This window comes from Torulaspora delbrueckii, chromosome 6, assembly GCF_000243375.1.
Source record: "Torulaspora delbrueckii CBS 1146 chromosome 6, complete genome".
Taxonomy (NCBI): domain Eukaryota; kingdom Fungi; phylum Ascomycota; class Saccharomycetes; order Saccharomycetales; family Saccharomycetaceae; genus Torulaspora; species Torulaspora delbrueckii.
Genome location: NC_016506.1, coordinates 37,710 through 60,801, shown reverse-complemented (window position 1 = coordinate 60,801; position 23,092 = coordinate 37,710). Strand labels below are relative to the sequence as shown.

The 23,092-nt window shown below is 42.1% G+C and overlaps 13 protein-coding genes and 1 non-coding gene across 14 annotated transcripts; 7 read left to right on the top strand and 7 right to left on the bottom strand.

Moving 5' to 3' along the window:
* EMC3 (ER membrane complex subunit EMC3) lies at positions 1–804 on the bottom strand (the record flags this gene model as incomplete). The annotated part of the gene is made up of 1 exon (XM_003682011.1): positions 1–804. One exon carries the CDS (start codon positions 802–804, stop codon positions 1–3), a length of 804 nt encoding a protein of 267 aa, XP_003682059.1.
* A 169-nt stretch (positions 805–973) lies between these two features.
* CBT1 (Cbt1p) lies at positions 974–1,726 on the bottom strand (the record flags this gene model as incomplete). Its single annotated transcript, XM_003682010.1, has 1 exon — positions 974–1,726. The coding sequence occupies one exon, from the start codon at positions 1,724–1,726 to the stop codon at positions 974–976; it is 753 nt and encodes a 250-aa protein (XP_003682058.1).
* Positions 1,727–1,987: 261 nt separating this feature from the next.
* Positions 1,988–2,059, top strand: TDEL0Ftrna3T. The gene has a single exon. It is a non-coding gene; the product is annotated as a tRNA-Thr (tRNA).
* Positions 2,060–2,159: 100 nt separating this feature from the next.
* OPI3 (bifunctional phosphatidyl-N-methylethanolamine N-methyltransferase/phosphatidyl-N-dimethylethanolamine N-methyltransferase) lies at positions 2,160–2,807 on the bottom strand (the record flags this gene model as incomplete). Its single annotated transcript, XM_003682009.1, has 1 exon — positions 2,160–2,807. One exon carries the CDS (start codon positions 2,805–2,807, stop codon positions 2,160–2,162), a length of 648 nt encoding a protein of 215 aa, XP_003682057.1.
* A 345-nt stretch (positions 2,808–3,152) lies between these two features.
* On the top strand, positions 3,153–6,926 carry STE6 (ATP-binding cassette a-factor transporter STE6; the record flags this gene model as incomplete). The annotated part of the gene is made up of 1 exon (XM_003682008.1): positions 3,153–6,926. The coding sequence occupies one exon, from the start codon at positions 3,153–3,155 to the stop codon at positions 6,924–6,926; it is 3,774 nt and encodes a 1,257-aa protein (XP_003682056.1).
* Positions 6,927–7,090: 164 nt separating this feature from the next.
* On the bottom strand, positions 7,091–10,144 carry UBA1 (E1 ubiquitin-activating protein UBA1; the record flags this gene model as incomplete). The annotated part of the gene is made up of 1 exon (XM_003682007.1): positions 7,091–10,144. One exon carries the CDS (start codon positions 10,142–10,144, stop codon positions 7,091–7,093), a length of 3,054 nt encoding a protein of 1,017 aa, XP_003682055.1.
* Positions 10,145–10,358: 214 nt separating this feature from the next.
* MOG1 (Ran GTPase-binding protein MOG1) lies at positions 10,359–10,997 on the top strand (the record flags this gene model as incomplete). Its single annotated transcript, XM_003682006.1, has 1 exon — positions 10,359–10,997. The coding sequence occupies one exon, from the start codon at positions 10,359–10,361 to the stop codon at positions 10,995–10,997; it is 639 nt and encodes a 212-aa protein (XP_003682054.1).
* Positions 10,998–11,002: 5 nt separating this feature from the next.
* Positions 11,003–12,190, top strand: HOC1 (alpha-1,6-mannosyltransferase; the record flags this gene model as incomplete). The annotated part of the gene is made up of 1 exon (XM_003682005.1): positions 11,003–12,190. One exon carries the CDS (start codon positions 11,003–11,005, stop codon positions 12,188–12,190), a length of 1,188 nt encoding a protein of 395 aa, XP_003682053.1.
* A 408-nt stretch (positions 12,191–12,598) lies between these two features.
* Positions 12,599–13,807, bottom strand: CDC11 (septin CDC11; the record flags this gene model as incomplete). Its single annotated transcript, XM_003682004.1, has 1 exon — positions 12,599–13,807. One exon carries the CDS (start codon positions 13,805–13,807, stop codon positions 12,599–12,601), a length of 1,209 nt encoding a protein of 402 aa, XP_003682052.1.
* Positions 13,808–14,101: 294 nt separating this feature from the next.
* On the top strand, positions 14,102–15,571 carry TRP3 (bifunctional anthranilate synthase/indole-3-glycerol-phosphate synthase; the record flags this gene model as incomplete). Its single annotated transcript, XM_003682003.1, has 1 exon — positions 14,102–15,571. One exon carries the CDS (start codon positions 14,102–14,104, stop codon positions 15,569–15,571), a length of 1,470 nt encoding a protein of 489 aa, XP_003682051.1.
* Positions 15,572–15,697: 126 nt separating this feature from the next.
* On the bottom strand, positions 15,698–17,569 carry SAC1 (phosphatidylinositol-3-phosphatase SAC1; the record flags this gene model as incomplete). Its single annotated transcript, XM_003682002.1, has 1 exon — positions 15,698–17,569. One exon carries the CDS (start codon positions 17,567–17,569, stop codon positions 15,698–15,700), a length of 1,872 nt encoding a protein of 623 aa, XP_003682050.1.
* Positions 17,570–17,852: 283 nt separating this feature from the next.
* Positions 17,853–19,970, top strand: DOA1 (Doa1p; the record flags this gene model as incomplete). The annotated part of the gene is made up of 1 exon (XM_003682001.1): positions 17,853–19,970. The coding sequence occupies one exon, from the start codon at positions 17,853–17,855 to the stop codon at positions 19,968–19,970; it is 2,118 nt and encodes a 705-aa protein (XP_003682049.1).
* Positions 19,971–20,433: 463 nt separating this feature from the next.
* Positions 20,434–20,880, top strand: YRA2 (Yra2p; the record flags this gene model as incomplete). The annotated part of the gene is made up of 1 exon (XM_003682000.1): positions 20,434–20,880. The coding sequence occupies one exon, from the start codon at positions 20,434–20,436 to the stop codon at positions 20,878–20,880; it is 447 nt and encodes a 148-aa protein (XP_003682048.1).
* A 186-nt stretch (positions 20,881–21,066) lies between these two features.
* GRS1 (glycine--tRNA ligase) lies at positions 21,067–23,061 on the bottom strand (the record flags this gene model as incomplete). The annotated part of the gene is made up of 1 exon (XM_003681999.1): positions 21,067–23,061. The coding sequence occupies one exon, from the start codon at positions 23,059–23,061 to the stop codon at positions 21,067–21,069; it is 1,995 nt and encodes a 664-aa protein (XP_003682047.1).
* Positions 23,062–23,092: the final 31 nt, after the last annotated feature.

Below are 23,092 nucleotides of genomic sequence, written 5' to 3'. Positions count from 1 at the left end.
TCATTTTGCATATTTCTCTAGTATCCTCTCTTCAATGTTTTCAAAACAACTTTCATGCTGGGCGATGGTTAAATCGTTGGCTAAACTCTTGCAAATGGCCTCTGCCTGTGGCTGTCCTGGCATGTTGGCCATGGGATCCTGTTGCTGCATCATGCCCATCTGATCCTCATTGGGGGACGACAGAATAAGATTGTAGACTGGATTTAAACCAAGGACGGAAATGAAATACCATGAGATACTGCTGACCCAACGAACATCCAAGTCTGAAGTCATCACGCCGCTTTGTAACATCTCCTTGAACCTGGGGGTAAGTGGGAATGGCAGTTTCATTAGGACGAAACCGGCAAAGAAATGATTAACCCACCACATTATTATCGTTTGAGGAATAAAATTTGCCATATTTCCCTTGGCCATACTCATCACAGCATCAGACATGTTTGGATCAGTGAAAGGATTTTGTACTTGTCCTTCTTCAGTCTTGGCCTGAGCCAAAAATTTGCCTTCTGACAGCAATTGTGTCAAGTATGCCTGTCTTGCCTGGAATGATTCCTCAGATAAATTTGAGTTATTGCCCAAAAACGCCTGAGCTTTATTGATGTATTGGGTCTCAGTGATTTTTGCCCGTGGCATACCTTTAGTCTTAGGCTCGATAAGCTCCATAATATACTGACGAAGAACGCCGGCCAACACCATGACGATGGAGATCGGTAACAGCACCCAGTATTTCAACTTAGAGTCCAGCGTCAATTCAGCAACTGCACCGGCAGACCCGGTGAGTACTAATGACCACCAATTTGTTAGCATATTGTGGATTTTTACCGTAGTAAAGGTATAATCATTAACCTTGAATAAAACCAAGTACTAAAGTAATATGATCAATATTTATCACGTGATCGTCATCCTTTGATACTCTTTAAGTGCTATGTAGTCTAGATTGCCCGTCTTAACCGACTGTGTTGATTATTCATGTTATTCAGCTTGTAGACTCATCGTGTGTTTGTTCTTTATGTTGAGCTCTAGTAAATATTAGCCAGCTGCCGTTTCGCACTAGTCTCGGCGATGAAAGACCGCTATCTGCTAGGCTTGTCAACACATCTCTCACCTTGTTCCCACTCCTTGCATTCCTGGCAATTTGTAGTAACTTGTCGTAGTGAATATCTTGATACATGTTCATCGACTCTTCCAACACAGGTTGCAGTGAAACGACAAAATTGTTGATAGCTTTGTCATTATGTGAATCTATTCTTAGTGCCAAAGAGTGTAATTTCAATTTATCAGCATTTTTGGTGATTTTCTTTATGAGTTTATCGAGTGGTGAAGCCTTTACGTAGTTCTGGAAAGAACAGCGGCAATCTGACGCATTATTTAGGATGTTCGTTCCAAGGCAGCTTTGCAGTCCTTTGTGATTAATGTCGTCCGCAAGGAAGATCATCGGTACCTCTTTATTGCTCGACGTTTTCATGTGTATAGCATTTGCAAACTTTTGCCAGTAGTATTCTTTGTCAATCACAGATTCATTGGGGTGGAACCACTCGTAGAGAATCATTGTATTGTAGTTATTGAGAAGAGCATTGTACTTGTTAGCTGAAACCGCGGGTTCAAGCTTGCATTCGAGATTTTTGACAGTGGCCTTGGTATCTGTCCTATAACGGTACACAAAAGCAGGAGCCTTAAGTGATTCGAGGATGAATTTCCGTGCTGCAGTAGCAGATCGCTTGGGGCTCATCCTGACGAGTATGCTTTTTTTCTCGTGAGTGTTTGTATGGAGCGGAGGATTGCCAGGTTTTTAACGTTTAGTGGAGTTCTTGAAGCCTGAAACTCGCAATGCGCTGATAACATAGGATCAAAACGAAGGCTGAATCCCACTACGCAAAATTAAGAGCTGAACATTACTCTTGACGAAGTGATTTGAAGGCAACACTGATTATAATCCTATCATTTAAAGAAGTATTAGAGACCCCTTAAACGAAATTAAACAAGCTTACAAGCCTCTTTGGCCAAGTGGTAAGGCATCGCACTCGTAATGCGGGGATCGTGGGTTCAATTCCCACAGGAGGCATATGTTTTTGTTTTTTTAGCCGCTGTAAAAATCAACTTTTGAGACAAAACTACTTAAACAACACAAGTAAACTTTGAAACGTTAAACTATAAAGCCATAACTAGTCCTTTTTGGCCCTTTGAGCATCTCTCTGGGCATAGATAGCAGCCGTGAAAGGCTCCTCAAATTTTAGCGCTATGCTGTACATTGTGTGAACGAACAAGGTGATCACCAGACCTGCGGGTTTGCCCTGCAATAGAGAATAACCGAGGAATGAAAGTGTCGAACCGTGGTACATTGGATTATTAGACACGTTGAATGGAAAAGCAGTAACGATGTTGTCCATTAGGATCCCGAAATAGTCTCCGAGGTAAGTACCAGTGATTCCCAGCTGGTACATCGAAGTGAGAACCAGAACCTGGCCCGCACCAATGCATAGACGACCCAAGTTACGGATTAACTCACTATCCAACACTGGAGATGTTGGTTGAGCACGCATTGCCCATTCGAAAGACAAGTCACGTGCGATACCGAGACTGAATATAGTCAAGGCTAATAAGTAACAGCCGCTACGAGCGCCACCAGCCAACTTTGTCAACACATGTGTGCGGTACTCTAGGCGGGCCACGACGTTCCAAAAGATGGGGTTGAATGCTATGAAACATACCGCCACTTTAAACCATTTATCATTGAAAATCACGGAATTTATCAAACCCACGTATGTCTCCTTTAGGCACGCAGGCTCCAAGTTATACCAATTACAGCCCATTCTTGCGAATCTGAAGAACTAAGCAAAAAATCAGATTGGAAGCTAGAGATCTCTTTGACAAGTTCATGCCTTTATAACCTGAATAAAGGTCCTTTGCTTGTAGGCCCCCATGTGAAAAAGGACATCACGTGATCTAGTCTACATTGTGATTACCAGAAGTAGTAGATTACACGATGAGATGAGACGGTTACTATGAGATATTACAAGAGTAATACGGATCTCTTACTATCTGTGGAGAGGCTGATTGAGGTTCTTATGTGGTAGAAACTGTATAAAAATGGTGAAATACCAGTTTATTTGAGATTCCCCATGGCTGAGCCCTGGTAAACAATCAATATTCATGCGATGGTTATTAAATTGTACAAGTATTTGGAATTTGAGAGAGATGGGATTTTAATTTTATTTACGCTGGTATCTACAGTGGCTGCAGGGCTAGTACCACCTGCGTTAGCGATTCTTACTGGCAGAGTGTTTAATTCCCTGGTTTTGGCTGAAAAGCACGAAAACACTAATATATTGGTTAGATCGATGGCTATAATGGCACTCGGGGGAGCTTCTCTACCAACGACATGGGCTAGTATTTCTGCATGGATGCTTTTGGGTGAACGTTGTGGGTTTGGTATTCGGAGAAGGTTGTTGTACAAATATCTAGAGAATCCTTTCGAGTGGTACGACAAGACAGAAGATATTTGTGGAAACTTTACGCAACAGAACAGATGCGTCGAAGAAGCGAGGGCGAGCTGTGCAGAGGCTTCTGCCGTGATAACGAGGAGTTTGGTGACTATTATCGCGCTCATAGGGACTTCTTTTTATGCGTCGTGGTCTCTCACCTTAGTGACACTATGTAGCGCACCACTGATCATTATGTGTGGTTGGTTCTTCTCTCGTAAGGTTCAAAGATATGCCGATTTGGAGAACGAACAGACAAGTAAAGCTTCGCAACTCCTTGATTGGTCAATGACTGCTGCACAGTTTATAAGATTATCGGGTACTGAGTTGAGAGAGATCAAGAGCTTTAAAAATTGTGTGCAAAACTGCACAAACAACTTTGTGAAGATGTGTCAATATTCGTCTATCAATCTGGCCACATTAAAATTTCTTTCACTAGCGATGTTTGTGCAAGCTTTCTGGTTCGGTTCTACCATGATTCGTAAGGGCAAGATGAACATCGGTGATGTCATAACATGTTTTCATTCCTGTATTCTTCTCGGATCTACCATCAGCGGTACGCTTCAACAATTGGTCATCATTCAAAAAGGTAGTGTGGCGGTGAATATCGTCTCCAAGTTTCTTGCAGATGATAAAACTGCAACTACTGATATTCGAAGATGGCAAGATGTGCCCTTCCCCGAATTGAAAGGTGACATTAGGTTTCAAAATGTCGAGTTCTCCTACCCTAGCCGACCCGATCATAACGTCCTGAGGTCAATCTCTTTGAACTTTCGAGCTGGTAAAACAACTTTTCTTCTGGGAAAATCGGGATCCGGTAAATCTTCTCTTTCGAACTTGTTACTCAAGTTCTATGAAAACTACACTGGAGTAATATCGGTGGACGGTAGGAATATCAAACACATTGACCAAAGCCAGTTGATCAAAAACATTACCGTGGTGGAGCAGCGTTGTAACGTCTTCAATGGTACTTTGAAAGAGAATATCATTATAGGAATAGATGGCGCAGATGAAGAAGAGATCCTCACAAAGCTAAAGCTAGTTTGCAGGATATCTTTGCTGGAGAATTTTATACATGATTTGAGCGATGGATTGAACACGCTTATAGGCAGTGGAGGTATCTCCTTGAGCGGAGGGCAGCAGCAAAAAGTGGCAATTGCAAGGGCTCTGATGAAAGACCCTCAGATACTGATTCTTGATGAATCACTTTCCGCACTGGACGTACTTCAACGAGGTTTGATTTTAAGGGCCATTCGAACACATAGAAAAGAAAAAACCACGATAATTTTAACTCATGAACTAAATCAGATTGGTTCAAATGACTTCTGCTATTTGATAGAATCAGGCCAATGCATAGAACATGGTTTAGAAGAGACGCTAGTGAATGATCCTTCCACAAGATTTCACAGCTGGAAACATTTGCATGATACATATGATCACTACGATTGTTTCTCGCAATACACCTATGTGGAAACTCCTACCACGCCTAAAAAATTTGCCGCTGAGAGTAGGATTGATTATGAAGTCGAAACTCCAAAGACTTATCAAGGCGGATCCATTTTCGCAGAGAATGAAACACTTTGCAACTCCAGTCAACTTCGTAGACCCAAAACCAAAAAAGAACGAGTTCTGGTCACTGAGAAATCTTTCGATGAATTCGAGAGTTCATCAAGGCCGAGAGAAAAAATGATTTCAATACTTGAAATCCTAGGACGAATGTTCCAGTCATCAAGAAATAAGCTGCTATTGTCTTTCGGACTCCTGTTCTCATTAGCAGCTGGTGCCGCAAATCCAGTCTTCTCCTATACCTTCAGTTATCTTTTGAATGGATTGGCACCCCAGTTTGATGGCGTGGGCTCACCATCCTACTTGTTAAAATGGTCGCTTATAGTTATTGGCGTGGCGATTGCAGATGCAATCTTGAACTTTTTACAGTATTTTTTGTTTGGCTATTGTAGTGAATACTGGATATTGCAGCTTAGGAATCAAGTGATGCAGAGAATATCATTTGAAGAATTAGATTGGTTCCAGAGAGAAAGGCATAAAGCTTCTGAGGTCTCGGCCCTGCTGCTCAATGATCTGAGAGATTTGAGAGCATTGGCCTCCGATTTTTTGATTGCAGTTTCATCTTTTGCAGTTGTCTCCTCAGTTGGTATAATTTGGGCCTTAATAATTGGTTGGAAGCTTAGTTTGGTATGCATATCTATGTTCCCTCTAATAGTGATTTTTTCTGCAGTATATGGCATGGCTCTTCAGCGACAGGAAACTCAGTATAAGTCTGCAGTGGTGGATCTAGAGAATCTACTATACGAGGTTGCAACAGGCATAAAAACAATCCGGCGTCTACAACTAGAGACCAATTTCCTCCGGCAGTACAAGCGACTTGAAAGCCACATGAGAGTCATTGCGTCACGGCGGGCTATTACTACTGGGCTCGGGGTCGCCGTTATAGAAGCTCTGGCGATGTCTATCCAGGCAATCTTGTTTTATTACGCTCTCAAACTAGTGATAGATGGCCAATATACCACTAAAAAGATGTTCGAAACGTTGACTCTACTCCTATTCACTATCATGACATGCAACATTTTGATAAGTCAAGTTCCCGATATCAGCCGTGGGCAAAGGGCAGCAAACCGCATACTCCAAATGTTAGATGAGAAGCTGGAGAGGGAGAAGCCACATCAAGAAAAGAAACAAACAACCTCTGGCTCGGTAAGTGAGTCTTCGGCAGTCATTTCTTTGCAAAATGTGACGTTTGCCTACCCAAGTGCTCCTTCCATTCATATCTTTGATAGCTTGTACCTCGAGTTACCTATTGGAAGAACCTTCGCATTAGTAGGTCAGTCTGGATCAGGAAAGTCAACATTAGTGACGCTTCTTACGCAGTTATACAGGCCAACATCTGGTACTGTACTAGTTGAAAACAAAGATGTTAATGAATGGAACATTCGTGATTTGAGACGCCAGATGTCTGTCGTTGAACAAACACCAACTATATTCTCTGGTACCGTCAGGGAGAATCTTTTGTATGGATTACATCATGATCCTCTCGAGGTTGAGATGTACGATGTCTTGAGATACGTTGGCATTCATGATTTCATTTCAAAGCTACCCCTAGGGCTCGATACTACGATAGATATTGATTTACTGTCGGGTGGACAGTTACAAAGGTTATGCATTGCTCGAGCAATATTGAAAAGACCAAAAATTTTGATTCTTGATGAATGCACTTCAGCATTGGATCCATTCAGTTCTCACGTCATAAACAATATTGTCAGGCGCGGATGCCCCGCTCCATTGACGATATCAATAACTCATAATGTTGACATGATGAAGGCATGCGACGAAATAATCTTTTTAAAAAATGGAAGAGTTGCAGGAACAGGTAGCTTTGATGCATTACTACAATCTGACAAAACCTTCCGAGCTCTCATAGCTGATGAACATTGAGGGAAGTTTTGAAGCGGCACTACATATTGTCATTTTGTCAATTTCTGGCTCGGCCCAAGTACATTAATTAAAACATTGTTCTTTAAGGTTTATAATTTAATCACTCATACACAAAATTAAGAGAACGAAATTTCACCAACTATTTTCAGATAGGCCTTTGATACCTACAAATGGATGGTAATGAAAGGTACCTCTACGTCCTCACCCTCTTTATCATCAGCGCATATTTCTAAGATCATCGTGCGCACATGAGGAGGAACGTCTGCCTTCGTGATAAACTTAACCAGATCCGTAATCGACAGATTCAACCTCTCCTTCAATTTCTTAGGTGGGAAAAAGGAAGCGTACAACAATGAAACTCCGTAAGACAACATCGTGATTTCCAAACCCTCTTTTTCCTCAAAGTGCTTTATCAGATCACTTAGCGTGACATTAGCATGGACATCAAAGCGGTCCCATATTTTATCGTAAGTTTTCCCGTTATAACTACCCTTTGGAGATGCAATAGGTTCAGAAAATCCAAAGAAAGGCAAGGCCAAGTTGACAAACCCGTTCTTGTATTGCTCGATATCGGTTTTTCCATCGGCAACTTTATAAAGCTCCAAGTTGACTAAACCTGTCACCAATGAGGTTGTTGTAGCAATAGCAGGTATAATACGACCTGCAATGAACTTCGTTCTTTGACGGTCAACCGGCTCAATGAAATAGTTTTGAGCTCTACAATTTGAGCATGCTGTGATAAATTCGATGTGATGGTTTGTATCATCGTCCTTCTCAAACTCAACTGGCACTAGCTTGAAACCTGCCAAAGTAGCTGGATCAGGAAGTTTACTTGCTAGTGCCTTCAACGAATCTGTGCCATCCAGACCATCAGCATTTGGATCAGGATCATCGTCGTTGACTTGAATTTTAACATTCGAGCTTGGTGTAAACTGTGCAATTTTGACCTTTGAAAGAACAGCAGCATAAGCAGCCTTATTCGGCGCACCTCCATCTCCTTCGATACCGTAGTTAAAAGCACGAAGGTTAGCTGCACCAACAACGAAGTCAAAATGATCAGGATTACTCAAATCGAAGTCCAATGGAGTTGGAGCTCTCTTAGGTCCCGACCAGAATGGTTCGCCACTGGAAGTCTTTGCGTCCTTAGGAAAGTTGTACAATAATTGCTTGATATCGTGATTGAATTTTTTCTCGAATTCCAACCTTGCCCACTTAATACAGTCATCAAAAGTCTGTGGCTTTTCAGTCAGTGATTCTTCAACAGTTTCCAGAATAGACTTGACATCACCGCTTTGTTTCAAGGTTTGCTCGACGAAATTTGGATTGGTCAAATAAAGATTAACATTCTCTGCTGCGTCTGTGAAATAGCCTTGGAAAAGCGATTTGGCCCACGCAATGGTGTGATCAATCTTGTTAGGGAAAGAACGCAAAGTACATAGTGGGATGGATTTCTCAGGTGGGTCTCTGGAGGACGAATACGACTCAGTTAGTCTTGGAATGACAACCTGTGTGTTACCCTTGGTACCCAAAGTTCCTGACTCAAGTAGAGCTTTCCTGTAAAAGACGCAACGACGGTCAACGTAGGTACGTGCATCGACATTGTCCAAGGCGTTAGTCACGAAATCTAGACTCTGCCAGAAGGTGTCATCATAAATGTTTTCCGTATCTGGACCAACTTTGTCTATCCTTGCATCTATCTTTCCCGTCAAATCAGGGTTCATGTAACAAACTGCTTCTGCTGCCACTTCGGACTTATTTCTGCCAACATCCTTCGGTCTGAACAAAAATTGCCGGTTCAAGTTCGATTTTTCGATGGAGTCATTATCAGTGACGATAATTCCACCCTCAGACCCAGAACCCAATCCCATGAGTGCCCAGTTCTTAAGCATTTCACATCCAATAGCACCTGACCCAACAAGGAAGATCTTCAGATTGGCGATCTTTCTTTGAAATTCTAGGCCAAATACTGCGATTTGGTTATCGTAACGAGTATTGATCGGACTAGTAGTCTCTTCTGTTCTTGGATATTTCTCTTTGGAAGGCAAAGATTCTAAAGAATCAAAGTACATGTATTGTTTCAAAGGAGTGAACTTGCCTGAACAGGCTTTCAGCACTTCTTGTGCGACTAGACCACCGAAAAATGCAATTATACCTGGAATGTCACCTCTTGCTTGGTAAGCCAATTCTTTGATCAAATCCTTATCGATTTCTGCGTCTGGCGCTCCTAGAACAGCTGGTTCACGGGCTGCTACTTCAGCTGTAAGCGCTACAAGTTCATTTGCATCTTCTTCATTCATTGGTCTTGGTAAATTACCTCCATGTCTTGCAGAAAATTGTTGCAAAGCCTGGAAACCCAAATGTAATTGGCCAGCCCTCTCCATCTTAGCGAAATCGGAAAACAAGAGTTCCGGCTCATGTAAACTTTGCTGTAAAGATTTGAAAGATAATTTCTTAGGCACTTTGACCTCGGTGAAAAGTCCACCTTTTTTATATTTTCCGTACTGTTCGACAGACCCAATCTTGAACGCAAAAGGACCTAGTACTTCAACTTTGAACAGAGTCCCATCGTTCAATTTCTCTAGACCTTCCACTTCAGAAAATCTAACGTAGTTCCCATCTTCCAGACCGTGTCTGTTCTCGTCTAACATGGTAACTGTACCATCTGCTTCGATATCAGAGACAATCCCAGAGCGAGGTTCTTCTCCCGTGGAGTCGATAACGGTAAAATCTTCACCCAAGTCCACAAAAACATTACCAAACAAACCTCTAGTCTCTGCGCTGATAAATTTCACACCAGCGGCATGACAAACGTTGTTCAATTGGATTTTTTGTTCTAAAGAGACAGTTTCAGTCGCCACAACGACCTGATATTCCAAAACATGGTCTTCTAAGGATTCCAAAACCTTAACGGGCACATAAGAGTTCAACTCCGCTAGTCTATCACGAGAAACAACATCTCTAGGCTTTCCTAAATCCTTTTCAGTCAAAAAAAACTGCGTTGAAAGGTCTTGCAAATTCGCCGGAGCAGGATCGTAAACTGCCAATGATTTTACACCAGCCAAAACAACGTTCTTGGCTATCTCTACACCTAAACCGCCTAACCCGACGATTAAAACGTTCGCATGTTGCATCTTCAACATTGCCTCCTTCCCGAGCACATAAAGTTGCCGGGAGTACAAACTCTCGTCGATTTCACCATTCTTGACAGTGTTGCTCATGTTACCGCCCTCAGATAGTTTCTCTGAGGTCTTCAATAGTAGTTCAGGCCTTGCAAAAGTGGCTAAGAGTCTTCATTAAAGCTTCTCCCCTGTCAGCATTTGCCACTCGTAGATTTCAAGAAGCCGGGTAAAAACAGGACCCTCTAACTATATAATAAGCTTCACCAGAGTAGGATCACTTCAACCTTTCTTCTGGATAGTCGTGGCCGATATTATGAGAGCTGAGTATGGGCTTTATGGTGGAGCGGTGACGACTTATATACCCAAGGGTTTCCTGGACGGCTCACTGTTGCGGGAAGTGCCTGATACGCAAGAGGTTTATGTGAACGGACGTCAGCCCAATGAACAGTATGACGATGGGCTGGGTACCGAGGAGAGTATCGTAATTGATTTGTTGGAGCAGGTGGATGAAGCGGACTTGGGTATGGCTTTAAGAACACATGTGGCAGAGATAATGACTTTTAACGGTTCGAACTCACAGGACCGTGAGTTTGCGAGGGAAGCACCAGTCGGAGATCATGGTAAGGCCTGTTTAGTGGTTGAGAAGAATCTTATACTCTGTGTGGGTTTGGTGCGATGGGCTGAAGTTGATACGGATGTGCTCATCACTATAAATGTACCTGTGAAGGAGGCCAATGACTCCAAGCAGTCAGTTGAGCTGCCGAGCACGGCCGAGGCAGCTTACCAACTGCTATTGAGGATGATGAGGGAGCTTAAACTGGTAGATAGATCATTTTTTGATAGTGCGATGGCTCGTGAGATGCGACGCTATCAAGTCATAATAATAACGAATAACTTTCAACTATTTAAGAACGAACAAGACCATCTCAAAGACCCGGTTAGAAGGTTTTAGGCACTATGGCAAAGGCTAAGAAGGGTGTCTTCTTGAAAAGGGCACTGTTTCTAGCCGTTCCGGCAATTATAGCGCTGGTCCTGTTGATTAGGTTCTTGAACAATTCGAAAGCTGCCGATCTGCAAAACCTGTTGCAGAATCTGCCCAAGGAGATCTCACAGAGTATTAATTCAGCTGCTTCAAATCAGAAGAGTGACGCAGATTTGTTGAAACAGTTTGAGGCATTGGCTGCTGATATCAAGAAGAAACATGAGGAACAGGCAAGACAATTCGAAAAGGAGCGTAAAGCACTTCAGAAACAGATCCACGAGTTGAAACAAGTTCCTGAACAGGCTACTTTGCGTGAGAAATTGGTTTACGCTTTTAGATATGATACCAAGAGGAAGTTTCCAGCATATATCTGGCAGATCAAGCCTAATTTCGACAGCGACTCGGAGGATATCTTGGTTTGGGAGAGAAATTGGGACGACAAAAACCCAGGATTTGTACACGAAATTACGAACGAGGATATGGCCGAAACATTGGTTCGCCATTTTTACTCCTCCATCCCAGATGTGCTCGAAGCTTACGAATCATTGCCTTCTAAAGTGCTCAAGGTTGATTTCTTCAAATATTTGATCTTGTTGGCTCGTGGAGGTGTGTTTGCAGATATGGACACTAACCCATTGCAACCAGTTCCCAACTGGATACCGGAGAATATCGAACCACACAAGATTGGAATCATCGTTGGTGTGGAACATGACGCTAGCTCACCCGACTGGAGAAGTCGGTATATTAGAAGATTGCAGTTTGGTACTTGGATCATCCAGTCCAAACCGGGGCATCCAATCATTAGAGAAGTAGTGGCTAAGATCACCGAAGTGACTTTGAAACGTAAGAAGGAGAACAACCTAAACACAAACCTGCGAAATGATCTCAACATCATGAGTTGGACAGGATCAGGCTTATGGACAGATGTCATCTTCAGTTACTTTAACGATTATATGAGAAGTGGGATCCTACAGAAGATCACCTGGAAGGAGTTTCATGGGTTAGTCAAACCAAAACTTCTAAGTGACGTGCTAGTCTTTCCCTCGTTCTCGTTCAACGCACCAAGTATAGTCAAGAAAGATGACCCAAACAGGTCACTCTACTTCATCACTCACAAGGGCAGAAAATCATGGAAAACTGCCCCAAAGGTCGAAGGTAACTAAGGCATATGTATATTAACCATACGAAGTAGAAAAGAGATAGATATTCAGAGATTGCGCCCAAAGCTCTACTAAAAACTGGGCTTAAAAAGACTTTCCTCGTCACTTAGAAATCTGTTGTCCCTATCTTGTAGCTCATCATATTAGTCTATCTCTTTTGAAGAAACATCAAGAAGATTCAAGAAATTGCATTCAACTGAATACATTTTGCGAATTTTCAAAATTGGTCCTTATGAAATATTGAACAGAGGCATCATCAATGTTCACAGGTGTTGACGCTTTTATAAGAAGTTTTATTGACAAGCGAAAAATTTTCGTGTCTCACAGTAAACGGTTCAGCCTCACCAAGATAATATGATATTCAGGGTTGTTACTTGATATATATAATGTACTCGACCGACAGGGCTGTTCCTATGCCTCCGATTCCTGTTTGAGCTGTGCTTCTTTCTCCAACCGTTCCTCGATCTCTCTTAGCTCTTTCTCCCTTTCTAACAATTCTTTTCTCTTGAATATCAACTCCTGTTGCACTCTTTCCTCAAATGCCCTTAGTCTCTCTTCTTCCAACCTTATCTGTTCTTCTCTGGCCAAATAAGTGTCCTGAGGTGGATTCGATTGTGCTTGGTCTGCGTTCGAATGGATAGATTTACTTGGCGTAGAGAGAGCTGGTGATGCAACATAGTTCATGTCTGCACCAGCGTTGGCAGTAGATCTGGCGAAGGGAACTGACTCACCTGAAAGTGCTTCGGTTCTATACCTCTCATAGAGAATCTCGTGTGTGTAATCCTTTAAATCATGCAAATGTGAAATGAGTAATGTGTTTCTCAAAACGACGAAATCAGAGACGGAAGAATCTTCAACATCTAATGTTCCCCAATGGTATTTTCTGCCACGAATAATGACACCATCGCCGACGTTCTCCGCATCGTTCGACCCGATCACAGAGAATGGCAATAGAGAACGCAGGTATGTGTTCGTTTGATAATCCTCTTCTGAGATATCTTCTTCGTCAAATGGGAAGTTGTAGATTGGCAAATTGAATCTGTCTACATCTTCCATGATTAACTTTTTGTTCAGTTTCAACTCTTCGGGAGTGAGCGAGTCGGCTTTACTGATCACTGGAATCACATTTACAATCGAACCCAGCTTTCTCATAAACTCGACGTCCACTTCTTTGAGACCATGTCCAGTTGGGTTGATCAAATACAAACAACAGTGCACTCTACCATCCTTGAACCTCGGATTTCTTCTCACACGGCTCTCTTCCAGCAGAATCTCATCATATTGATGACGAACATAGTCAGAGATCACTTCAAATGACATACTGTTGTCCAATGAGTCACCAAATCCCGGTGTATCAATAATATTCAATTGAATCTTCACACCTTCATCGTCCTCCAACTCAACCGTTTCTTCCCTCAATTGCAAATCAATCTCAGTAGAAGTATCAGTAGGCAGCATTATTGTCGTAGATACATCTACGACCTGCTGGCCACATAGCGTATTGATAAAGGTCGATCTTCCGCTCCCAGATTGGCCAACAACCATCAACGTAAACGTGATCCCACGCTTCAAATGCTTTCTTTTCCTCAAGGTAGAGGATGCCTCGATAATACTCGACATCTAGCACTCGTTTAGCAATTAATTGAGCTCCCAATCGATATAATGGACCTACCGATGCCTATTAAAGTGGTCGATTGATCTGTTCATGTCTCTATATCTCTATATTTGTTTCACGTACTAAATAAATTGAATATGGCTGGCCGGTTTGACCCGGTCTGTCCGGATCGTCAAATTTGAAAAATTTCAATGAGTCACTGTAATAAAGTAAAATAAATCTAGATCGAAGTATATTAAAGTTGGTTTTGATACGCTCGATTTGCGTCCTGTAGGTTCGAGTGGAGGTCAGTTGGGTGTATGACGAATATGTGTGCTAAGAAAGTAGTACTAGTTGATAATTACGACTCGTTTACTTGGAATATTTACGAGTATTTGTGCCAAGAGGGTGCCGATGTGCAGGTATTCCGTAATGATAAGATTACCGTGGAAGGAATTGTAGAGTTGAATCCTGACATTGTGCTCATTTCTCCTGGTCCGGGCCATCCAAGGACAGATTCTGGGATTTCTAGAGACTGTATTCGTCATTTTGCCGGTAAGATTCCTGTATTTGGTGTGTGTATGGGCCAGCAATGTATGTTTGAGGTATTTGGTGGTGAAGTGACTTTTGCTGGTGAGATTGTGCATGGTAAGACCACACCTATCTTCCACGATAATAAAGGTTTTTTTAAAAACGTTCCGCAGGGTGTGGCAGTTACACGATACCACTCTTTGGCTGGTACCGAATGTTCGTTGCCCGATGAGTTGGAAGTCACTGCACGGACAGAGAAAGGTATTATTATGGGTGTTAGGCATAAAAAGTACACTGTTGAAGGTGTTCAATTCCATCCAGAATCTATCTTGACTGAAGAAGGTCATTTGATGATCAAGAATATTCTTAGTGTTACCGGTGGTACTTGGGAAACAAGCGAAAAGGGTACTCTGAATGGAACCGCTGGAAAGAAGAGCTCTATTTTGGAGAAAATTTATGATCAACGTAGGAAGGATGTCGAGATTCAATCAAAGACTCCCGGTTTCACTTTACAGGATTTGCAGGCCAATTTCCAGCTGGGTTTGGCACCAAAATCACAAAACTTTTACGATAGAATTTTAGCTTCTCAGGGTAGAGCTGCCGTCTTAGCTGAAGTTAAGAGAGCTTCGCCATCGAAGGGTGACATCCAATGTAAAGTTGTGGCGGCAGAGCAAGCTTTGAGTTACGCCAAGGCTGGAGCAGATACTATCTCTGTGCTAACAGAGCCTCACTGGTTCAAAGGCTCTATACAGGATTTGACCAACGTTAGAAAAGTGTTGGACTTGGAATATTCCTCCAACCCTTCTGCCAGACCCTGTGTCCTGCGGAAAGAATTCATATTCAGCAAGTACCAGATACTCGAGGCAAGATTGGCTGGTGCGGACACAGTTCTGCTGATTGTCAAGATGTTAGAGCAAGACCAACTGCAAGACCTATATAGATACGCCAAGGATGAATTGCAAATGGAACCGCTCGTTGAAGTCAACTCAAAAGAAGAATTGGGGCGCGCACTGACGGTTGGTGCTAAGGTGATCGGTGTCAACAACAGGGATCTACATTCTTTTACAGTAGACCTGAACACCACTAGTAATTTGATAGATTCTACTCCAGCTGGAACACTACTGATTGCTCTCTCTGGTATTACTAGCGGGCAAGATGCCGAAAAATATAAGAGTGAAGGTGTGAAAGGTCTCCTAGTTGGTGAGGCCCTAATGAGATCGACGGATGTTCAGTCCTTTATCCACGAGCTTGCCGTTTGAATGCGGTGTTTTAAAGTACATAATATGGCATACAAGTTTCTGCAAATATCACAATCTATAGAGTAACGTTCTCGGCAGGCGAGATAAATAAATTTATCAATCACTGAGTTGAGTCTATGCTGAGTGCTAGTCCTTCTTTCCGACATTGGGCTTGACGAACTTAGAGCTTGGAATGTATTTGAGTCCCTTGAACTCTTTTTCTTTGTTATGAGTTTGTTGAACCACTAAGAAACCAACGTCGACTAATTTTGGCCAACTAACGTATTGTAGGCCATTTTGAATCAAAAAGCGGCCTGAAACGAACAAAATAACAGCAGCGCCCAAAAAGAATGCTAGATTCTTACTGCTTGTGAAGTGATCTTTTGGAAAAATAACGGTGGCACCTAAGACAGTTAATGCTGCATAGAGTACCGTTGGCATAAACTGGATATACAGTGGCCTTCTATCTGGGAAAGGAGACTGGATTGAAGTCATGTAAGGCTTAAAGTTTCCCAGGAATAAGTCATAAGAGTCCTGTCTGGGACCATCCGCTAGGTTATTTTGATAGTAACGCGAGGCTGAATTGATAAAATCGTTAAAAGCTCCTGTACGGGTACGTTTACCAGTTCTGGTAAAATCAGTCTTTAAGGCGCGAGTACCTGAGTATGCACAACTGACAGCATCTGCATTATCAGCCCAAAAGTTTTGGAAAGTTGATAATAACTTTCCATCAGTTTCCCAGGCGGCCCCGTTTGTTATCACACCGGCACTTTCAAACTCCTTTTGCAAAACCCAATGGGCCAAAACAGACTGAACAACATTTGTTCTATCTAGACAATCCATACAATTTGTTCTCACAACGGATTTTTGTTCACTAAGAACCTCCCTAGTAGCACCGTTGGAAATAGTAACAACATGAAAGAAATCGGTATTCTTGAGACCCATATCTTTCAGATGATCGATCAATAACTTGACTCTGAACCATCTCATTTTCCGACATTCATGGTGGAAATCAAAATAGATGTAGTGAAGCATTGGATCATTCAACGCATGTACTGTCGATTCATACGCTTCTTTGACAGGCAATTCGTGCCCACCCTGGTTGACTAAATTCACCAAATAGTTTTGGCCGTACAACTTTTTCTGTTCTTCGAAATGCTTCTTTGCTGCATCCAATGCTGATTGTTCGCCAATAACCAAACTGGGCTTGTATTTCAAGTTGTTGATCTCTGCCCAGTAAACTGGGACAGAACCTCTGGTTTGAAGAAAAGAGAAATGATTGACACTGCCATCTTGCAAGTTTTGCACCGCCAAAACCTGCTCTGTTTCATTAAAATTACCAACGTTACCGTCTTCGTCAATACCACGACGGAAGTATCTAGTACCAGCTCTAAACCTGCTACGTCTTGAGATCAACCCAATTGAGATAGAAGAGCCGTTGAATACTCTATCAACTACCTTGGCGTAGCCGTAAATGACCGGCTGAATCAAAGCTGCCACACTCTCGTGATCGTCTGCTAGATTTCGTAGTTCTTCAGTCAAATAGTGGTTCCAGAAAAATCGTGTGTCAGCAGTCTTCCACGAAGAAGATCCTATTTTCTCATTTCTTTGCATTGAATTGGTCAAATCATAAGTGTAAGAGAAGTACAACGTTGAATGATTCAATTGCATTTCCAACAACTTCAAATATTCGGACTCATCTGAGTCTACCCGAGCATTTTCCTTTACAGGAATAATTGAGTGATCTACCACCTTGTAAAAAGTATGGCGATCCAATCTACCGCTTTCTTCGACTCTGTTAGCAATGACCACATATCTGTTCAACTTCAATTTAATAAATCCCAACAAAGCGGCAACTTTAGTGATCTTACCTTGCAAGGGGAACTCTTCCAATCCAACAACACTAACAGTCTGATCCCTGGCAGACAATTGGATCACAGTATCAGATTTTTCAGAAGTCGCAGCTGATCTGAACAGTAACCCTTCGGGCGTTCTAGCATATAACAACGGACCAGTCATGGTTTATTTAAAGCAATGAATCTGGTTTAGATGAGTTCAAATACCTTCAATCGTCAATCCGAAAGGTGAGATCCACAAATGGTTCACTTCTCTTTGAGCTTTTGTCTTGGCAGTATAAACTTTCCACAATTATTTTCGAAAAATCAAACTACTATCCTTAAACGAGTAGACGGACCCACAGCCTCCAGAAAAACTCCCAAAAACCTCAGATATAGATAAAGTTAAAGAGTTCTTAAGGATCTGGTTTGATTCAAAAGACTTGATTAGTTGACTGGTTTATCTCATGTATCAATTGAGTTGTGCATTGGAAGGACACTCTCAAGATGTCCGAGATGTGGTTGCCATAAGCGATGAGAAAGTCGCTAGCGTATCCCGAGACGGTTCGGTCAGAGTTTGGTCCAAGTTGGAGGGTCAGAGAACCTGGGAAAGTAAGATTATTCATGAGAGCGAAGGGTTTCTCAATAGCATTACCTATGAAAGCGAAAGAAATTTACTATTTTATGGGGGGAAGGACACATTAATCAATGCATCGCCTGCTGATGCTTCTCTCGGTGATGATCCTTTGTACACGTTGATTGGGCATGATTCGAATGTTTGCAGCTTGGGTGACCTTCAAGGACGTGTGATCAGTGGTAGTTGGGACAAGACTGCCAAGGTTTGGGAGAACGGTACAATGAAATGGAACCTCACTGGTCATGACGGATCTGTATGGGATGCCAAGATCATACCGCATATGGAAGATCATTTCTTGACAGCTTCTGCTGATAAAACCATCAAGCTATGGAAGCGCGATGAGTTAATCAGAACATTTTCCGGCATACATAAAGACGTCATTAGGCATTTGGAGATTATTCCCTCCAGCAATCAGTTTATCAGTAGCTCCAACGACGGAACCATAAAGATATGTGATTTTGAGGGAAATGTGATAAAGAGTTTAGAAGGCCATGAAAGTTTCGTTTACAGCTGTAAATTGAGCCCTAACGGAGACATAGTGAGCTGTGGTGAGGATAGATCGGTTAGAGTGTGGGCCCCAAATGGTCAACTAAAACAGGTTATTCAGTTGCCAGCTATATCAGTGTGGTGCGTTGATATCTTACCAAATGGAGACTTTGTCGTAGGCAGTAGCGACAATTTGGTCAGGGTTTTCACCAGCGATGAATCCAGAAGGGCACCTATTGTTGAAATTGAAGCTCTTCATAAGGAGGTAGAAAACTCATCTATAAATTCACAGACTATGGGGATGGACGAATCGAAGATTGTGCCTTACGAGACATTACAAAGTCCCGGAAAGAAGGAAGGCCAAGTTGCTGTTGTCAGAGCTCCAACTGGGGTTATAGAAGCACATCAATTTTCTCAAGGTAGTTGGGTAAAGATCGGAGATGTAGTGGGCGCCTCTCAAAGTGGGAGTGGCAAGAAGATAGAGTTTGAAGGTAAAAAATATGATTATGTCTTCGATGTGGATATTGAAGATGGACAACCTCCATTAAAACTCCCAGTGAATGTTAATGACAATCCATATATTCTTGCAGATAATTTTTTGGCTCGTAACGAGTTGCCACAATCGTACCGTGACCAAGTCGTGAACTTTATTCTGAAGAATACGGGTGGAGTATCGCTGGATGAATCGGTCAGTGAGACGCAGGTTCATACCTTCTCCGTTCTGCCGGTAAAGGAATATCTCTCCATTACCAACTATAACCCAGAAACCATTTTCAATGGGATAGTCAAGCTCAACTCCAATGAGAAAACCTATGATGATGAGGCTTTGGCTGAAATCGGTGCTGCTTTACACAGCGTTGACGAGAGTTGGGAAATGATTTATTCCTATGCGAGAACAATAAGATCTGAATGGAAAGTGAAGACCCCTGCTTATGACCTAATGAGAATAATCGTACCCATGTTGCCATACTCCACCGACATAGGTGAATTCATCGAAGAGGGCTTAGGTAACAAAAATATCACAATCAGTATGCTCACTCTTCGAATTCTGATCAACTGTTTCAAAAACAACACTTGGGGAATTGGCCTAATGTCATCAAAAGACGTCTACGAGTCTGTTTTTGAGACTGTTGAGGGTGAATTTGCTCATGCGACCCAGAAACAATCCCAAAGCTATGCTGTAGCAGTGTCGACGTTGCTGTTTAATTACAGTGCCTTAGTAGTAAAAGACGCAAAGAATCTAGACATAGTACCAATTATCTCAGATGCTATAAACACGAAGTTTGCCTTGCTTGAAGGATTCCAAAACACTGAAGAAGCTGCATACCGGTTGATCGTTGCCTTAGGAAATTTAGCCACTGTAGAGCCCTCATTGAAGCAATTCGCAAGCTCGCTGTCCTGGACTAAAAAAATACAAGTCAAGATACGGTGGCACGTCAAGATTCGAGCACATATTCCATGATCTGAATATATAAATGGATTTAGATAGAAACTTATAATATCATTCAAGGCCTCCACTATCTCGTGCGTAGGTATTTTGACTAACGTATTAAGCAGAAATGGTCAAAGTTGGCCTATCGATATAACACTTTAAGAATGGAACAAACCCGTAAACTGCGATTCAAGATGTCAATTGACCATTCGTTGAATCAGATTTTAGATGAAGATGTATGAAGCCATTGAAAGCTAACGGTAAATTCCGATTCTGCTTGAAATCACGTTACTAACAGTACTCTTACAGACTTCTCATGACGCAAAGCACAAAGTAACGGTAAGTTGAGGATTTTAGACTCATTGATGGATTGTGTTATTCCCAAAATGAGCCGATGATTGCCAATTAGTCAAATGATATTAACTAGATAACTTCGGTTAATTAATAATAGAGATACCGCCGCAGGGATTTAAGAAATGATTTGGCATCTCGAATGAATATTGGGGGAGAATTTCGTGGGAATCGTCAAAGAAGGGAACCCAGTAGGCCTGCAAAGAAAAGAGTAAAGTTCGAAAATATTCCTCTCGACGTTTCTGACTACACTTTGGAAGACATGGTGCAAGAGTTCGGAACACCAGTCTATTCCAATTTTTATGACACCAAGGAAAGCAGGACTGCAGTGTTTGAGTTCGAAGATTCAAGTGTCTTGCAAAAAATTGTGGAAAAATATAATGATACTGAATTGAATGGTGGGAAATTAAAAGTAGAAATTTACGATTCCAACGGCAGCCAGGACAGAAGGCATAGAAGAGGAGATAACCGTGGCTCAGGTGGTAGTCATTATGCCGTTGGGAAGAAGAGGGGGAAAGCCAAAGAGCAGGTTAAACCCACCACTGTTCAGGACCTCAACGCTGAGCTAGAAGAGTATATGAATAGTTAGAATTCAAAAAATATTGATTGACAAATATGTTTCTGAAACTAAACTAAGTACTAGGACTTAGACAACTCGTTACGCGAAATGTACTCTCTCTATTTAATTTTCAAGACTGGAAGTACGTTATCTAATGTTGAGTATGTTAGTAATATTATACTATATCTTCAATAATAATTACACTTAGCAAAGCATTTATTCAGTTTCAGTCTCAGTCTCGGATTGAGAAACGAATGGAGCCAAACCTTTAGTACCTTCTTCCCAGGAGGCACCATTGTAGGTGATCTCGCGGATGGCTTTGATGATGTCAGCTGCTGAACCTCTGACTTGTTTAGTGGAGTCTCTTTCTCTCAATGTGACAGAGCCATCTTTTATAGATTCAAAGTCAATGGTGACGCCGAACGGAGTACCCAGTTCATCGTTACGAGCATATCTTTTACCAATAGAAACACCGGAATCGTCAACCTTGAATGGAATCTTTTCACGTCTCAATAGCTTGGAGATTTCAGCAGTAACTGGAGCCAAATCCTTATGGTTAGATAGAGGAACCAACAGGACTTTGCTTGGGGCCACTAGAGGTGGGAAAGAAAGAACAGCTCTAGCAGTGTCTTCTGGTCTACTCCAGAAACAATGTTCGAAAACAGAGTAGATAATACGGCCAATACCGAAAGAGGGCTCGATGACATTTGGAGTAAATTCCCTCACGTGCTCGGTCTTGGTTCTCTGTTCAATGGTAACGAATTTGTCGTCCATCTCGACGTCACCTTCAACACCATCGACCTTGAAGACAATCTTACCATTGTTCTTCAATTCTTCTCCCTTTGAAGCCAATTCTTCTTGGGACAAGTTCAACAAATGAGCTTCAACCTTTGGTGCATCTTTCCTGAATTTTGGACCGAACAACTTCTTAGTTAGATCGATCTCCCACTTAGTAACCTCAACAGGTTCGTCTAGTTTTTGTCTAACAACCAACTTCTGTTTGGTTTTCTTGGAATGAACAGTTAAATCGTAAGCAGATCTATCAGCACAACCAACACATTCGATCCAGCCGTAAGAGGTTAGTAATTCACCATCCCAACAGTCGGCGGCGTAGTGAGCCATTTCATTGGCCATATGTTGACGGAATCTCATCTTGGTTTCATCGACACCAATTGACAATAAAAATTGAGAGATTCTAGCAATAAAGTAACCGAGAGTCTCGTTGTCAACCATCTTGCTTTCGACAGCTTCACCAATGGTCTTGACAATAGGTTCAGTAGAGCCAGCCTCCTGGACTTCACGTGGTAGGAAAGATAGCTTTACGTCCTTAACTTCGTGGAATCTTGGGTGAGATTTGTCCTCAGGGTCAAGGAAATGTTCAATCTCAGCCATCAAGAACTCACGCACTCTTAACAAACCTGCTCTTGGAGAAATCTCGTTTCTGAAAGATTTACCGATAGAAGCAGAAGCGAAAGGGGTCTTACTGTTGTTGAATTCAAGCAACTTGTTGAAGTTTAAAAATTGACCTTGAGCAGTTTCGGGTCTCAAGTAACCCTTCAATTGACCAGATGGACCAATAGCAGTCTCGAACATCAAGTTAAAAGCTTTTGGAGCTTCCAAGGCTTCGCCTGTGACTGGGTTACCGATATTATATTTAACCATAAGTTCACCTAGCTCTGGGCCGGAGTAACCATCAATCTTAGCTAGCACCTCATTATATTCCTTGACAACATGGTCGGAAAGTTTCACAGCTTTGATCTGTTTGACCTTCTTCTTTCTCTTCTTTTTGTCAGCATCTTCCTCAACGTCAGCCTCACTGATACCTCTAGCAGCTTTGTCCCCTTTCAAACGAGCTTCCAAAACTTCCTCCACCAAATGATCTGCTCTGAAGATCTCACCGGTCTTTAAATCTCTACACATCCAGTCGGAGAACTTATCAACGTGTCCAGAAGTCTTCAAAACTTCGTATGGAGTCAACATGGTACAATCGACTTCAAGCATATCCTCTTCCAAGATGAAATGCTTTCTCCACTGATCCACCACGTTAGCTTGGAAAGCACAGCCTGGCGGACCATAGTCATACAAACCAGAGACACCACCATACAAATCAAAGGCAGGAGCGTAAAAAAATCTACCTCTTAGGACAGATTCCAAGTTCTCTCTGTTGAACTCAACGGCAGTTCTTGCCTTCTTAATATCTTCGACACTCATTCGTTTGATTCTGACTGATTTCTTGACAATC